General features: G+C 39.5%; 1 protein-coding gene across 1 annotated transcript; it reads right to left on the bottom strand.

The window, feature by feature from the left end:
* Positions 1–8,751: 8,751 nt before the first annotated feature.
* Positions 8,752–17,856, bottom strand: LOC115683189 (phosphoglucomutase, chloroplastic). The gene is made up of 22 exons (XM_030607635.2): positions 17,533–17,856; positions 17,223–17,288; positions 16,850–16,894; positions 16,676–16,768; positions 16,480–16,532; positions 15,499–15,550; positions 15,329–15,397; positions 15,015–15,083; positions 13,802–13,924; positions 13,668–13,720; positions 12,280–12,358; positions 12,114–12,178; positions 11,975–12,042; positions 11,561–11,679; positions 11,385–11,459; positions 11,176–11,291; positions 9,986–10,127; positions 9,771–9,852; positions 9,649–9,695; positions 9,455–9,532; positions 9,251–9,356; positions 8,752–9,162 (listed from the first exon to the last, which is right to left on the bottom strand). The coding sequence occupies exons 1-22, from the start codon at positions 17,785–17,787 to the stop codon at positions 9,095–9,097; spliced, it is 1,923 nt and encodes a 640-aa protein (XP_030463495.2). The 5' UTR covers positions 17,788–17,856; the 3' UTR covers positions 8,752–9,094.
* Positions 17,857–18,233: the final 377 nt, after the last annotated feature.

The following is an 18,233-nucleotide window of genomic DNA, read 5'->3' as shown; positions in this document are numbered from 1 at the left end:
GTCCAAAAGTTGAAGAATTTGAAGGAGGACTTTTTCCTCCTAGTAGTTGGCTTGAGATGCACAAAGCATGGGGAGTGGTCAGAAAAACCTGGAAGCAAAAATTCAACCGAATAGTGATTATACCTATTCTGCCAATTCGCATTAATCGAGGCTTTGTCAATTTGGCTTGCTTTTAGATTACCATCCACGCTTTTGTTAGTCCAAGTAAAGAAAGGGCCTATGGAAGGAAGTTCAATGAGTGCAAGCTCATCAAACATGGTGTTCAGCTCCTCCATACTAGAAGTCCATCGAGTGGTGGAGCAAATCCTTTCATTAGTATCCCTCGTTTCATTGAAATCCTCAATTAGTAACCAGGGTAGATTTCCAGAATTAGCAGTAGAAAAGGTTATCATGTCACGCCACAAAACATTGCGTTCAACTTCATTATTACTTCCACATATGGTAGAGAGTAAAATGGTCATCTCTAAGTTTTTCAATGAGGCAATGCATGACTTGTGCTGAGACTTCCCTCACTGTTAGACTGAGGATCTAGATTCTACCCGGGCTACTACTCATATAGTTGTGAGTCTAATTCCAACCTCGAAATCTACTGCTGATGACAAAATCAACATTGACCTCCTTTTTTTTATTTTTTTTTTATTTTTTGATAATCGAGGTGTCCGCGCGGCCGGCGAGCTAGGGCTCAAACCAGCGGTGATGCCCGACTAGTCTTCGAGGGGGGCTAGCGGAGCATCCCACCGCCACGACCCCCCCACTTAAATCACCGATGGGCGAGTTTGAACCCAGGACCTCTCGTGAAAGGAACTGAGCGCAAACCAACGCGGCCACCGATGGGTGGGTTTGACCTCCTTTATTTTATGCTCAATCAATTTAAGAATATGAGGATCTTGGGATAGATCTAAATCCACAAGCTCCTTTTGTTTGGAGCTACGATTAAGGCCTCCTACATTCCAAGATAGGATGATCATTGATTAGGAGGTTCTATTGACCCACCCCATCAATCCTAGGAAAATCAATACAATAGCTAGAGTTTTTTGGGTGGTCATCCACTTCCAGTAGTGCAAATCTATTCTGATAGGTCATTGAGTTGTGAGAACCTCTATTTCCCGTGTGTGACCCTTTTTTCTTGCCATAGATTGGTTTGAACTCTAAAGAAGGTGAATCGGGGTGGGCAGCAGCGAAACAATCGGCTGATCATCCGATCATTTGAAGAAAACTACAATATTGGTGAACCCACCTCCAAATCCTCCACCAAGCTCTTAGCTTTTACTAAGGTAAATGTGCCATAGTGGGTATAGTTTTGGGTTTTTTGTGGGTTTTTCCCCACTATTAATGATGGAAAGCTACTAATTATAATGAACTACTTGTTAAAATTATTTGAGGAAAACTGCAATATCATTGGATAATTACTAATAAGAACATCCTTGAATTACGAAGTGAAATGTAATTTATGATTATTGAGGTTAGTTATTAATTATAAGTTTTCTCTCTTACTACAATTTAGAATAAGTTACTATGTTAAGCTGATTGCCATTGTTATGTAACAAACTTTATAGGTAAAAAGGGAAAATAGTAATCGTAGGTGCAATCCAAATTATGACGAGATCGGTAAATTTACAATGTGGAGTTTATATTACTAAGTAAGGAAAATTACGATATCGTTGAAAGGAAGAACATCTCTGAAAACAAAGTAATTTACCTAATTGGAAGTAATTTAATTTACATTCTAAAGGAGTTACATCTCTTAAGACGAAATAATTTCTTTATAGGAAGTTATTGAAAAAAGTAAGTTACCCTGAAAGGAGTACTTTTCACCTAGAAATTAGTCACCCCACTTTATTGAAAGCGTGAAAGCAGCAATTTACTTTAATAGGAATAATTAACGTTGAAAGTCGTAACATCTCTTAAGATGAAATAATTTACCCTTATAAAAAGTGCAAAAGTAGTGATTCACTTTAAAAGGAGTGATTGACTTTGAAAGTATCGCTACTTTCACACTTTTTATAAAAGCTCAAGTCGATAAACTATGAGCCAATTAAAATGTATTATCTATTCCACACCACACCAATTCTTCAAAGTGAAACTTTTCTAACACAATTAACATATGCATATCAAGATCATGCCGTGTACTCCGTCTCTCCTTGCAATTATTGGTCCATCCTCATCTTGTAAAAGAGGGATCGATCTCCCCCGAGCTTACACAGAGACAAACTGGTCTCTAATGAACCAAGTTATGATCCTGGTTAATTTGTCAATTTTACTTAAGGCCAACTAGCTAGAAATTTTCTCAATATAAGTTAGATGGTCAGTTGGACCTAAGTTGGTCCTTAAAAGACTCCATCTTCTTAAATCTCTCCCTTAGGTCTTACGGGATGTAAGACCCAAAGGGGATACTCCCTCCTCCTCAGGAGGAAAAATAACGAGGGGGGGGGGGGGGAGGCCGAGGGGGGCGGGTTGTTCGGCCACCGAGACATAAAACAAGGTGTGTATGCCTCTAGTCAGCTTTAATAGAGTTGGTCGGAAGCACCACAGAGGAACAATGATCCCTGGGGTCAGGGTAAACACAACAACCCCAGGGGGAGTAACCCCCGGTTTACCTAACCTCTTTCCGTCTCATATTAAACAACATAAGCTATATATTAGCTATTGTTTCCACTTAATGCAGTCTTTGTGGGTCTGGAGGAAAGCTTTTTTTTCTAACCGTGGGTCAAGGCTAAGAGGGGTAAAGTTTAGTTCCTCCATTATTCTTTAACCTTGAGACTTCATTCCACACATGACCTAGCAAACCACATAAGTTTATGCTCAAAGAGAGTATGTAATTTGTGGGTTTTAGAAAGTCTAATCCAACAATTGATAAATAGAGGGAGGCAACATGTATATAAAAAGCTTATAAACCCTACAAGCGAAAGGGGGGAACCTGACTTTGATATTATGTCAGAAAGTCCAATCGAAAAGGTTAAAAGATAGAGGGAAATCGGATGTATATAAAAAGCATATAAACCCCGTTGTTAAGTGACGTGAGATATTTTCAACAGTGGATTTGAAATCTGTTCGTTGCACCTGTTAAAGGTGTATATCACTTTCTTGTCGAGAAGAAAAACAAGCATTTTTATTTTAGGAAACCTGTCATTCTAAACAATAACAGAAAAGGTTAGTATCAAAAGAATAATAATAGCACGACCAAAGATGTTGTAACCGTTAGGTTTAATGGAGGTGATCCATCGTTCTCCACTAACAAGATTTTTGTTTCCCCGGAAAAAGGCCAGCCATGATTTTGCCGGTGGGTCAGGTGTCTATTTAGACTTTTGTGAGAAAATGGGTACAGAGACACGAGATTTTCAATTGGTTTGGCTTCAACATTTTTCAACAAAAAGCACAAGAATATGCACGTCTATCCCACTTACGTGGGCTCAACAAGAAGTCATGGGCATTGCCACCCCTCCCAAAAAAGGAAATAAAGGTGCGAAATAAGTAAAATAATTTAAAAAACAAAAAAAGTTATAGAGAGAGAGAGAGAGAGAGAGAGAGAGAGAGAGAGATGGTGTCAAATCAAACATTTTATGCACATTGTTTTGGAATAATAGAAAGAAGATGGTGGCAAGAGCTGTATTCTTTTGTTTTTAAGATTTTAAGCCCACAAACGTTGACATTTCAATCGAGTTGATCAAGCGCACGACCAGCGGCGGGCCCAAGGGGCTGCCGGCGCCGGCGGCGTCTGTCCTCCGTCGTGGATGCTCGCTATATATCCTCGTCTATAGTTTATACCTCCAAGTGCTACGACGGCAACTGCACATGACTCGCGCAAGAAACGCCCCCAAGGGCCAAAAGAAAGAGCGAAACAAGACCAATAAAAAGACTTGAATACAGGATCAAATTAACAGTAAAATATGTTCTATATCAAAACCCTTTTTCTTCCCTTTTCAGTTTGACCTAATCTTGATGAATTCTTTTCTTCATTGCGTGCTATCCCATTAAAAGGGAGGGGGTTGACTATTCGAGTACATCTCCGTATGCGTCGACGTATCAATACCCTAGAGATCGAACATCCTTGTCAACTACTGTTGAGTCGATACTGAAGGGTTCATCAACGAAAAACAACGCAGCGGAATATAGAACCCTAGACAGGATCCATATGTATATTGAAATCGAGACGGAAGTTCGATACGTACCTTTTGCAGATCGAAGATAAATCAGCAACTGATTGTGTCTGGATGAGCGCCCCAAGTGTTGCGCCTCTACCGGTATCCACACACACGAACGGAATTCTCCAACGATCCACGTGCTAGCGAAAGATCTTGAAGTTCCTTTTCTTGAACGCCTTTTAATTTTCGATACTCTATCGAAAAACCCTAGACGGAAAACGATTCTCTATCTATTTATACAGCCTCATTATCTAGCGGAATTAAAAGAAGTGGGCCGGGCTATTTGGGCCCGCCAAACCGTCCACCTTCAATCGTACGTTTAATCGTTATCTCATAACGCGCACGACCGCATAGATAATTTAAATAGGAGAATAAATTAAAATCTACTTCTTAAGTAGATCAAGGCGCATAGACAATATTAAGTCCGTTCGCTATTGTGTGCGACCCTGTAGGTTCACTAAACATTAGCAGTGTGCCCAAAACTCTTTTGGCCCACAAGTCATAAGCGGTCTCTAGCAACACATTATGACTACCTAAGTATAGTGAAGATCGGTTTTCCGACACAACCTAATCCACAACTAATATTAGAGTATCAACCTTGATTGATTCTTAGGGGCTGCCGGCGCCGGCGGCGTCTATCCTCCGTCGTGGATGCTCGCTATATATCCTCGTCTATAGTTTATACCTCCAAGTGCTACGACAGCAACTGCACATGACTCGCGCAAGAAACGCCCCCAAGGGCCAAAAGAAAGAGCGAAACAAGACCAATAAAAAGACTTGAATACAGGATCAAATTAACAGTAAAATATGTTCTATATCAAAACCCTTTTTCTTCCCTTTTCGGTTTGACCTAATCTTGATGAATTCTTTTCTTCATTGCGTGCTATCCCATTAAAAGGGAGGGGGTTGACTATTCGAGTACATCTCCGTATGCGTCGACGTATCAATACCCTAGAGATCGGACATCCTTGTCAACTACTGTTGAGTCGATACATGATGAGGGGAAAGAGTTTATCAATACACAAGCTGTGCGCACGACGTTGTATTTTATTAATTAGGGTTTATCGATCCAAGGTCTCTGACCATTTTCAGTGCTTCAACAAGTTCCTTTGTCAATATGTACTTCAGCAACTTAGTGTGCCTCCAGAATCTACGAAAGGGAGAGCACCGGAGAACCCGTCCGGTAGGACCACTCTTTCAGGTGCATATAGATATATGGAATTGTGAATTATATGTGCTATAATGTCAACCAGGCCATGCGACCTGTCTAGCGCCCTTCTCTTTATGTCTTTCAATGCCCATTCGCTTTTTGGGCATTATTGTTCATCTTTATTAGTTTGGCAACTTGTATGCATGTCACCATCCAGGATGACATGTTAATCAGTCGAGGGTAATGTTTTTTATCATACTTTTATATGCCAAGTGCCCTCATACTTAATTTAGATTCATGGAACCGACGCAAAAAATTTTATTTACTTTAATTAGTTTTGGGCCTTTTTAAAAGGCTGTTTAACTATATCGACCGCCGGTGCAATAGATGATAAGTTGCTTAAACAATGAAAGTTTCACATATTTCTCTGCTTGGACCCTTGCTTTTGAAATGAATCTGTTCTCATGATGATCAACGCATCCGGAAAAATGGCATAAAGTTCTTTTAACTGTTAAAGAAAGCCATTCCTGTCGGAAGACGGAAATTTCAAAAGGTGGAAATAGGGAATGGGAATACGTGTAGGAGCACTTACAATTTGATTGGATAGGTTATTGACGTTGAAGACTGAATAATTGATACTTAATGGAGTTGCATGTAGCTCACGTACTTAGCTTTCTTTCTTTCTTATCAAAACGCGAAGTGGGGGGAAGTATCAATGACTGGACTTGAACCTATAAATTATATCGGAGAGAGAGTAACTTCTAGTCTTCTTCCCATTATATTGACTTCAATGCATATTTTAAACTGCGACGTTCGGGATTAATTTAAGCAAAGATTAGGAACGAGTGATTTCTGGCCAATCTCGACGTGGGAGGGAAGAGAAGCAAACAAAGCAAAAACCAATTAATCTCTCTTAGTCAAATCACATCATACAAAACCATCGCTATCGTACAGTACAGACTTGGTTTCGTTCACAAGCCCGACAAGATCTTGTGGGGAATATTGATCATCTTGGATATACGTTTTGTCTAAAATGCTCAACAAAGCCATGCACTCAGGACATACCGAATTGCCCTTAGCCACATCTTACTCTCCACTCGCTTCTCTGTTGAATGCTAATTTATCCATACATAGCAACTTGATTTTCCTACAAATACTCTCCCTTTCTCATCTTTCTTGGGCATGCAGTGCCAAAAGAAAAGAAACATGACTAAACAAATATAAAAAAGTAGTTGTAGGAACTCAAGGATTGGCAAATCTTGGACATACTTTCGCAATGCCCATCACCATATGTTCCACCAGAACTCATGCGTCATTGAAGTTTTCAAGTGTCTCTTTATGGTCAAGTCCCTTTTGAATTTCCATTATTCTTTGCCCCATGGAGTCCGCTAGAAAACAGAATGATGGGTGGAGAAGATTGGGGAAGAGGGAGACATTAAGGTCCATCACTAGAGGCAACTAACATGATGGTGGAGTTGTCACAAATTCTAACGCAAACTAAAGAAGGAGAAGAAAGAGAGGTTGTGGGGCAAATTGAGTTGCCACATAAGAGAAAAAAACATATTTCGTGATATTGATGGATGGAGCCGGCAAGGTTGGATATCTCTTTTTTTTATGACTATTAGTTTGAAATAAGTGGTGTGTCACGACTAGGACAAGAGTACAGTTCCATCCTCAAGTCCTCTTATTATCCACTACAAGAAAAAGATTTCATAAAGGAAGGTTTTTCACGTGTCTCTGATCAACCATTGCTTGGCTGGTTGGCCTAGGTGGAGGATCTACATCAAGAGCTAGCATTAGAAATGGGGAGCAAAGATAATCGGGATTTGATTTGATTCTGGATTTTTCATAGAAAATGGACCATTTTTTCTGTGGCAATAATATCAAAAGTATGTTCTCCTAGAGCTTTTGGTAAGGGAAAAATCAATGAACTTCCTGTTTGTCTCGTCTTGATTTTGCACTAGCGTAGGAAATCCTGACACAGAAACTCGGGCATGATTTTTCCTCTCTCTTTCAAATTGCATTAACACTCTTATGTAAGTTGAAATTACGTTTGAGTTTGGCTTTGATTTGGATCTTGTTTTGGTGTTTGTTTCTCTATGATCCCGCGATGGATTCATTTTTGTTTAGAATGCTGCTGATTTGAGAGAAATGCTGCTGATTAGACCTTCACAATCCTCTGGTGACGACTAGGTGGCGGTAGTGTTTTGTTGCAGTGGTGGAGCGATGGCTTTGTTAGTAGTGGTGCCAGTCGAGATGGCGACGTTGATTTGATTAGAAATAATGGGAAGGTAGCAAGGACTGTGATAATAACACACAGGAGATGGTGGTACAGCGGCGAGCAACGGTGGACGGTGGGATTTAAAGATTTTAAACAAGGCTGAAAAGCAATAATTCGGAAATGCACTTGAATACCAATTCAATCCAATGCATATGAACAGGCCCTAGGATTCTCAAGACCCCAGCATAGGATCTTGCATCACAACTCTAAAGCATTCTTCTCGAATCAATCTGATCAGGGAAAAAGAAACTGGGGGAACTTTTTTGGCAGATCATCGGTCTGTGGAAGCAAAAGCCACGTTTCCAGTTGTCCCGGTGAGTAAAAAGAATGTTAAGCACAGCTGAGTGGCAATTACACATGGTCATGTCCTGGAAAAGAACAGCAACTCCCCGAGGACAAAAGGCAGATGAAAGTGATTTTGGAGTTCTCTCAAAGGACAAAAACAGTATCGGCGCACGAGCGGATGATGCAACTGGCAGCAATTCAGGTCGAGACCGAGAGATTTGGGAAGTGTAGGAGAGCCAAGCGGACTCGGCCAGTCTCAAACGGTCTCTGTTTATTGTAGTTGTACACTCAGATCCCATATTCGGAGGCCCCGGCTGGTCGCCTCGATCATTATTGAATTGATGGAGTCTACGTTAGCCATTACACAAGGAAGTACGACTTCTGCTTCTATCAGGCATAAAAATACGAAGAATCACCACCCACAAATGTCTCTTCAAGGAGGGACCATGGCCATGTGCCATAGAGAGTTCTTGTAGAATAGCCCAACCTGGGAGTGACTAGAAACAGACACAGAATCCACAACATCAGGTGTTTATGTACTATGTGTTGCCCTTGTAAGTATCAAACAATGAAAGTGTAAAGCCTTATCAGCACCCCAAGAGGCATTGTCTCATCAGATCACTGAAAGCAAACGATACATAAGACTTTCCCTTTCCATTAAAAGATTTTTAAGTAGTGAGTCTTTCTGTTGTTGGCATGAAGAAACCCGAAACCATCGGTTTATTTCAAGCATAGGGGCTTTTATAAGCCCAAACACCTATCTTGAGCAGGCTGTACATGATTGAAGCTCGGACATGAAAATCTGAGATGCAGTTCCAGAGGATTAACATAGCGTTTCAAGAAAGGTCGACTGATATGGATAAATAAGATCAGACAATACTGGGCAAGGAAAATTAAAACAGAACAAAATGGAAAGATAAAAATATACATACACATACAGCTCACCGTCTCATAGATGTTTTTCTCCAACCTTGCCTTTGGTTTCAAAGACGAAATTCATTTTCTGCTTTCTATAATGGAATATAATGAAAAAAGGTATTACAGGTTTGCGAAGGAAAATTCTCTTCTTCATACATATATTTTACATGGATTACTCCCTGTTCATTTTCGGCCGGACCACTTCTATGAACTCCAAATGGCAGAGACAGAGCATGCTTCAGACGTCGCTCCAAAAATGAGTGATTGCCCGCTCATGTTTGAGATGACTTGAGGTGGAAATTAGCGCAAGCGTCTAGCTTATGTGATGACTGTAGGCTTTTCCCTTCCGGTAAACTCCTTAAGCTTCGATATGGATAAGGCCAGATCTAGCAAAGATGACAAAATAAAGCATAATAGGGTTAAAGAAATCCCAAGGATAGTAAAAAACCATAGGGAGTGGAATAGTCAATCTACCAATTAGTGGTTTCAATGCAATCTGGGCATCCACATCATGTTTTGAGGCATCCGACTCGAACTGCTCTATGTAAATCCTAACTGTTGCACCTGCTGACCCAGTTCCCTGAAAATTTGTAAATATAAATAGATTGTATGTCAATTGTTCCAGATTGTCCACTTTTTATGTGAAAGATGAAAGCAGCAATGTGGGTGACTCCATACTGATAAACGATATATGATCCTTGATCCATCCATGAAGACAAAACGTACACCTTGCTTAGATACAACACTGCCATCCACCTACACAATTTGTAAGAAAATCTAAGTCTTTAAAAATCAGAATTAGACAGTTTGAGATTATCATTTAATAAAAAGTCACAACCAGGTAAATCATATTATTAAGATGCTGAACTCACTGGATCAGTGTAGGTGAAGTCATCTGCAAACTGAAGGACGTAATCACCTATAATGAGACGAGCTTTTTTAGCACTAATTTTGAGGAAGTATCCTGAAAGATTATGTTAGTTGGAGATCATACCATACTTTTCACCCTTTTTACTTTTAGAGATTAAATCCCTAAGGTATTGTACCATTTTGTTGGCTCCTTCAGATTCACACTCCTGAATATTGCAAAATCTATCAAGAACTTGAAGCTCTTACACAAGCCTCGGCAATGTACCAAGTCTTGGAACTTTTGAACAATCAAAGTGTCAAGAAGAGAACCAGAAGTGCTAAAGCTCCTTTGGTGCATACCTCATAGTCATATCTAGAAAAGAAATTTCTTCCGTAAGTAGCCCAATGTTCCTTTGCTATATCAGAGACAGAAACCAACTGCTCCCCTGGTTTTTTGTCTTTGTTCCAGTATGCGAGTATAGAAAGCCAAGCCAATACAGCCCTATATAAAGAATTTGAATGCACGAGATTGTTCATGATATTCTAAATTGACGAACAAATGACAGCCCTAAAAACAAACAGCCGTCAACAAAGAGCACACACTCATACAAGGATAAAGTCGCTATAAGGGAGGTCTAAAAGTAATTTTGAGGGTAGTACTTCCAATTAAAGGTGAAAAACATATGTTTCTAAATTCAACAGCAGCTAGAGGCTCGTCCATGGAGAAATCTCAGAACTGAATCAATGAAGAAATCTGCACAACAGTATTCATGTCTGTTGCCATCCTACTCTTTCCCTTGGGAACAAAACAAGTGTTTAGCAATCAAAAGGAACTTGCACACCAAACACCTGTTGGACCCATGAGAATTGACAGAGAAATGGAACAAATGTTACCATTGCTAAGACGATGAATTTTTGTGCAATTGTCTGAAGATTCTACTCAGAGAGGCCAATTACCAAAGATTCACTGCGCTGTTTCATTAGATGCAAAAAGGAAGAAACTCAACCATGATGAATGGACAGCCAAGTCGTTATACTCCTTGATTGGTTTGTGGCTATTAAATTGGGGCTTATATTGGCACCATCATACGGTCATATCTTATTTGGCTCAAATAAGGCAAACCTACATCTATAGTCAAAGTCAAGCAGACTAGAGACATTTTTATTTTATCTAAGATATTTCCAACTTGGTTAGAACTCATTGGGTCAGGACTAACTCTCAGCTTCCCCTGTTTCCTAGTTCGCACAAACAAAGTAGGGTCACCACCATCCTTAGCATTTGATGAATACACTATTACGGAAAATGCACCACAACCACCAATTTAGAAGTTCACGTCCAAGTTAGAGGTGTCAAAATACGAATAAGGACAGGAGAGAGAAGACTAAACAAGGTTGAACAAGAAGATGAGGAGCACAAGACCAACTGAATAAGCAGCAAAGAGAACAGAAGGAAAATCAATTAAAGGGCCAAACCATTGAAAAATTAAAGCTGTCACTAGGTAACTATAACACGCAATATGAACATCTACACAACAAAAGGGAAGCATTACCATATACCATCCTTCTCACGTATATGATCTGAACCTGTTCCAAAACTCTCTTCTCCACAAATAGACAACTTCCCTGCGTCCATTAGATTTCCAAAGAATTTCCAACCTGTCGGAACCTGGAAGTGTGAAGGGAGGTTCATTTGGGGGTAATACACTAAACATTATATACATAACTATAGCAAGGGCACTAGTGTTTCCAAAATTTAGACCTCAAAAAAAGGAAGATTCAACTTTTGTGCAACCCGATCAAGCGCACCGCTTGTAGGCATTGATCGAGCAAGTCCCTGCATTATCACACAAGAATTAAATTACTAGAGCTGTCCTTTCTCTTTTGGGAGGTGGGGGACTTCAGTATAGAATAAGTCAAGACAAGTGAAAACAGAACCTTAGGACCACTCCGAAAGTATGGAATTGACTGTTGAGCATAGGCAGCAATAATTGCCACGGAGTCTGAAGGAGTAACGAAAAAACCTTGACCAAGAATCATATTCCTGTCCCCATCTCCTGTACAATGATAAAAGCGCATAGTAATATTGCAACATAACATTACCAAAACCTATGTCAACAAGATAACAATATTTTGGTATATAAACCTAAAATACGCATGCAAATACATGATATTAAAACAAAAGTTTTCAGAACTATACATTCAAAAATAAGGAAGAATTCCCCTTTCCATTTTAAGACCAAACCTTGAATAAGACCGGATCTATTACATCCAACTAATTAAAAACCTAATCCATAGGCATATATCATCATACCAAATTGATGAACATAAATCACCAATCATTTAACATACCATCACTTGCAGCTCCAAAATCAGGTGCATTCTCACCGTACATAATATCCACCAAATCTTCAGCATATCTGCACAGTTGGGACATTACTTTTATCAAATATTACATGAGGATGATTTCCTTGTTAATATTGCTTCTTACGTGAGATTAGGGTCAGGATGACCATGGCCAAAATCTTCTAAAGGAACTCCATTTAAAATTGAATCCTTCATGAAAAGAAAACAAGGTATCTTCAGAGACTTGAAGGGGCAATTAAGTACTTCAATCTAATGACACAGTCAATTACCAACTTATGTAAACCACATACCAGGCTAGCGCCTAGCTTGTCCACAAAGATGGGCTTTGCATAAGCACCCGTAACTGCATGCATAGCATCAAATATAAACCTAAAAAGTAAAAAAAGATATGAAATAATTTGATGCTGCACATCTATACCATGTTCATGCATGTTAGATATCTACAGTACTGAGAAGTATGAACATATCCATACATCAGTATTAACATAAGTTTCAGAAAGAAAACAGGGATAAAAGAGAGTATGGCAAAGATGAAGCCACCAATATCAAAAGAAATTTAGTTATCACACTCCTAAATCTGGAAGGATGCACTCCTAAGAAATATGTACAACACATACGTCTCTGACATAGCAAAGGGTTATTTTGCCGCTTCATGATGCGAAATGTATGAGTCTGCTACTTTAAACAAGATCCTCCGTACATATTAATGTGTAGACCGTGCAGTTCTGCAACTGAAACAATTAAAAGCCTGGCATAGACTGATCTTTTGGTCTTTGACACTTTATACTAACATTTGTGGAATAAAAGCCATACAATGGGAACGCTATAGCTATTCCTTCATATGTTGGCCACGGGGAAAGAATGAGCATACCAGTAACAGCTATGCAAATAAGATTCTCACTGACATATCTCAGTATCATATCCGTGCATGAGGTGGGAATAGTGGGGTATTGCGAGGAATGGTAAAATGGCACGCCTCTCACTTCACACTCGTCTCAGTTTCCATTTTTACTACAGTCCAACTAAGAGACGTAGAGTCTCTTATCAGTCTCCATTAGTGATGGAGGCATTGAACCTTCTTTAGACAGAGAAAGATGCTCCTTTTTATCTTGTACAACTGTAGCCTCATTTTACTTATTTATTTTTCCTGTCTTTTTCTCTCGAACTACAGTATAACTTTCGGGATTTGAAGTCCCCTTTAAAGTTAATTAAATGATAGAGTGTTGGATTAATACCATGAGATGACGAAACCAATGCAAGCAAGGACAGGCACTTCTTTTGATTTCACTTTGAATGTATGCAAGTAAGAATAAAGACTTTTGGTAATTCTATAGAGCTACTGGTTTGGCAAGCGTCAGATATTTCTAACAAACTTTCAGATGACCACAGGTTTGAAGAACATTTTGCAAACTACTTGAATAATATTATTCTGGATTAATAGCTCCTTCACTCCATTTCGACTTATAAACGGGATCACAATTCTCATTCCCTATAGATTATGATTGCACTCCAATTGTGTAATTCCTGTCAACCAAATCTGCATTGGCCAGATGTAAACTTGCAGAAAGATCGTTAATGAAAGATAACATAGTCAAATGGCTTCAACAACCTTACAAACTCAATGAAAGAGGAAGAGTAATTAACAAACTTCACAGAAGATGTATAGACATATCCATACCGGAAATCTGGGCGTGACAGAAGAGTTTTTATCAGTTGAAAGTCAAATACGTTCTGCAAAAAGCACCGCAGAAATGACAATGTAGTGTCAACAAGAACTATTTCTTTATGTATTAAGCCAACTTTTGTCCATACCTCCATAAGCTCAAGATAATCAGAAACTGGATCAACCACTTCCACACTAAAATTTCCAAATTTCATAGTTCCAAGCCGAGAAAGGTCTACATCCGGAATGTCTGCCATTTTAATTTCAGATATCTGAAATTGATGACAAGGTGCAGATTCCATTATGCCCAAATAGATGCTGCCTGAGATAGATTATATACTGCGCAAACTTGCGTAAATAGTCTACATTACAACTACTTTTGCCGACATGATTTCATAGAGATCCTAAACTTTAATAGGATTCACGTTATTAATAATTCACAAGATGAAGGCGCAGAAGAATTTTTTTTTCTAACAATAAATTGCACAGTAATTTACTTGGAAACTGAAGTATGAAAATCTTAGTAGCTGCACGTGTGCTAGTTGTGCATAAGATTCAATGAAATTCCTTTTGGAGTTTGACTGTACCATGGAGAAACTAGCCTGATTGTGTCAAAAGAGCGCTAACATGTACCTCCAACAAGCATTTCAACCATTCGATGTCAAATTTTAACCTACTGCCAACACCATGGTCCCAACTTGCAATTAAGAGCCTGCATCTATTTTCACAAGTTCTTTAAGGTGCTCTCCTAGTAGTAATTCATCATATTCTAGAAAGTAAAAACAAGGGGAAAGCAGGTCCACAAAAAATAGACAGTTAGTAGATGACTCAAGAATTGAGAAGTTTAGGGCTTGCTTGCTTAGAATTAAGTTTACTTAAAAGGCACTTCACTTTTATGTTTCCCCTCCATAGTTTAAAATATTATCTCAATTTCAAAAAACTATGGAGAAGTATATGTGATTCTACACGTCAACATTTGTATATGGGTAAAACTTTCAAGTGTTTAGGGTTATAAAAACTTCAAAGTGCGTCCTCCACAAGATTAAGATTAAGCAAAAAGTAAAATTCTATCTACACAGTTTTACAAATTTTGAACATGCATCTTGGCCCTTGAAACTGTGTAATATAACATATTTCATCCAAGGGACATAGTCCATGCATACTTTTGACGGTCAAAGGAGAATCAATATTGTTTAACATGAAAAGAACATAAACTGACTACTGGAAAAGAACGCACAAGATAATAAGCAACTGTATAGATCAACCTGTATGTCATAAAGTCATGCGCTAATTCGGTAAAGAGGTTGAAGGAAGAATGATAAACAATGGGTACCGTCCAAACTGATAACTCATGATACTTACAGAAAGTGTGTTTCCGTATATCTTGTCCGTAATCGACTCAGGTGCAGGTTGTCCACTGTTGTAATTAAACTGGCAATTTTGGAGAGCAAGAAGGGAAATATCAATGAGAGATGACTTGACGGCACTAGATAACAACACTGTCTGGGTGATCATTAGCCTAACTATCATACAATATCTACCACTGAAGATTTACAGAGATGAATTTTGTCAGGTTGTCTATGAAGATGCACAGTCAGAGAATTTGAGATGAATTTTGTCCGGTCGTGAAGATTAGCACTCTTAGAGCATCACTCATCAATAGATTTAAGAATCACCTTGATGCCCCAGTCACATTCAGGCCCGCCTGGATTATGACTGGCACTCATTATAAATCCACCGTTGGCCTGCCAAAGTCAGATATTTCAGGAGCCCCATTCATATAAAAGAAACTTGGAATCAAAGACCAAGAAAGTGAAAGCCCAGAGGAAGCCTAAGATATGATCACCTTCCTCTTTCGTATTACAGCAGAAACAGCAGGCGTTGACATAATGCCGTCCCTGGGTTGGTGGAAGGTATCATTAAGTACCATAAACAATTTCTTTTCAGAAAAAAGGTACATTGGCAAGATAAACAGAGAGACACAGAGAAAGCGAGCAGAAAGAAGTCCAAGTTATAGCCAAGGGTCCAAGGTAGCTTACTACTTCTTTATAACCTAAGTTTTGGGCAAAAGAAGCTGAAAATCATGACAGATCAAGCACGTTAGTCCTCCATTTGCCACAAACAGAAGGGTATGGTATAGTTATTTCAAAATAAAGGCAATGCAAAATTTCATGTTAGTAAAAAGGATGAGTCAATCCCTAGCTCAGAAACAATAGCTAGTACAGTTTAAACTGCAATAACAGAAAACCAGAGCCTTCTTAGGAAGTTCATGACCGAGAAGATATTAGAACAGAGCAGCCTGTTAAGGCAATGGATTTTGTTAGATGAAATTTAAAACCCTAATAAAAAAAAAATAGGGATAAGTGCATTGGAAGTCCTAAAATTTGTCACGAAAGTGCCATCGAGTCCTAAAACTTTCAAAAGTACAATCAAGTCTTAAAACTTGTCACAAAAGTGCAATTGAGTCCTAAAACTTTCAAAAAATGTAATCAAGTCCTAAAACTTGTCAAGTTGATGCAATCAAGTCCTAAAATTTGTTAGCATTTTCCGATAGTCAAGTTGGATGGAATTAATGAAAATACTTAATTGCACTAACTTGACAAACTTTAGGACTTGATTGCACTTTTGAAAGTTGTATGACTCAATTGCACTTTCGTGACAAGTTTTAGGACTTCTAGTACACTTATTCCTAAAAAATAACCATTCTTACGTTCATTTCTGCTGCGATGGAATCTTCCCGAAAAAGAGAGAGATAATTGCGGGGGAGAATATTAGAGTTCATTGTCATAGTAATCATATAATGCTCGGTACGAATTAAGAGACTTACTGGCCAACCAAAATTTTGCCCACACCATTTCCAGCTGCAATTTTTATTATTATCTGCATTTCATGCAAAACATATCAAATGGAGGCTAAAATGTCTGCGGTAAGAAGGATATAGTTTTCTGAAAACATGAGGAGCAACTAAAAGGCAAATATGAAATATCTGTCACAAATAATGCTCAGAATATGAGTCAAAGCACCTGTGCAGCTTCCCGGTTGAAATATCGGCCATCACCGCCTAATACTAATACCGCATTCTTGTAATCTTCAGGTGGCAATGAATCGAATAGTGCCTTCAATCCAATGACGCGGCGTAAGAGCAACCCACAGAACAACCAAGACATTGACTTTACAAAGATGAAACAAAATTTCACCTGGATCCAATTGGCAAGGTAATTTTCTTGCATAAAAACTTTAACCTGCAAGGCAATCAAGGAGGAGTCAATTAAACTAAAACCAACTCCACTTTTTTTCTTATTCTAGTAGGAACTCTATCAAGAGAAAATAGATCATTTAGAGACCTTAAACATATACCATGCGTAAATGATCAATTATAGTCACCTATTATCCTTGTTTAGATTAAACATTGCACTCAGATATTAAAAGGAACAAGAAATAGAGTCACACCGTCTAATTTCACTATCATTCACATAAAACAAGAACAGGAACATCCATGTAAACAGCAAATATAGCAATTGGTACAACAGAAACAGAAAGAAAAAAAAGAAGAAGAAGAGAAGAATCCACCTTCTTCCGAAGACCACTGGTTCCGGTCTTTTGGCCCTCGATCGGCTTCGTGGGAACTGAATTAATCTGATCGATTACAACATCAAAAGTATAAGCACCTCTGCATTAGAACACGGCTAAACATAGAAACGCTGAAAATTTCAATTTCAGTGACTATGCAGACGCATCACCCGTCATGAACTCTCAACCCGTCGCCAAATAGCGCAACGGAGAAAAATCTCACGCCAGGCGAACCGACCCTTTTCCGAACGATTGAGAAATCCAAGCTAAAAGCGTCAACTTTCGAGCAAGAAACAGAAAAAGGACAGACCTTGATGCCTTCGGGCTCAGCAATGGCGGCGGCAGAAGAAGAGGACGACGCTCGGACCACGAAAGGAATCCGCGACGCCCTGGTCAAAGCAGACTTGGCGGCGACGAGCCGGGTCGCGGCGGAAGACAGGACAGAGAGAGACGAGGGGATTGGAGGGAAGGCGGCATTGCCGGCGTTCGAGCTCGAGGGGTGCGCAGTCTTGGCGCAGGAGGAGTAGGGAAGGTGACGGGTGTGAGGCTTCAAAGAGAGGGCCATTCTTGGGTGGCTTTCGTCCTCTGTACTCTTTACCTTCTTGAAGAGTGTGTGACCGTGAGCGACACGGAGAGACAGAGAGAGCTAAAAAGGGTATTGGGACTATGCAGAGAGAGTGTTAAAGAATGGGGAGGATCTGGAAGGAAAGATCCCAGAGGAGAGAGAGAGAGAGAGAGAGGGTTCTGACACCAGTGGGAGAAGTGATGAAATCCGTGGACTATGCAGAGAGAGACAGCAGAGAGAGAGAGAGAGAGAGACAGCAGAGAGAGATTGGGCTTATCTCATCCTCAAGCTTCTCGATCTTTTTGCACGAGGGATCGCCTCTCGTTCGCACACTTGTGCGACCGCCTCTCGTTTTTCTCGATTCGCGGGCGTCTTCTTTCGACGGGGCTAAAGCAAACATGCAATGAGCTGCAAGATGTCATCTTTATCGTACGAAAACCCAAGAA

This window comes from Syzygium oleosum, unplaced genomic scaffold (genome assembly GCF_021117445.2).
Source record: "Syzygium oleosum isolate NSW1041296 unplaced genomic scaffold, Sole_v2.1 Sole_v2.31, whole genome shotgun sequence".
Taxonomy (NCBI): Eukaryota; Viridiplantae; Streptophyta; class Magnoliopsida; order Myrtales; family Myrtaceae; genus Syzygium; species Syzygium oleosum.
This window is presented reverse-complemented; position numbering and strand designations above follow the sequence as displayed.

Bases quoted from the DNA above. Each gene is read 5' to 3' on its own strand.
- LOC115683189 (XM_030607635.2), bottom strand. From the start codon at position 17,787: ATGGCCCTCTCTTTGAAGCCTCACACCCGTCACCTTCCCTACTCCTCC. The intron at 13,925-15,014 runs GTAAGTATCATG...CATCAATTTCAG, and splicing joins TATACGGAAACACACTTTCT to ATATCTGAAATTAAAATGGC. The intron at 12,043-12,113 runs GTAAGAAGCAAT...CCAACTGTGCAG, and splicing joins CATCCTGACCCTAATCTCAC to ATATGCTGAAGATTTGGTGG.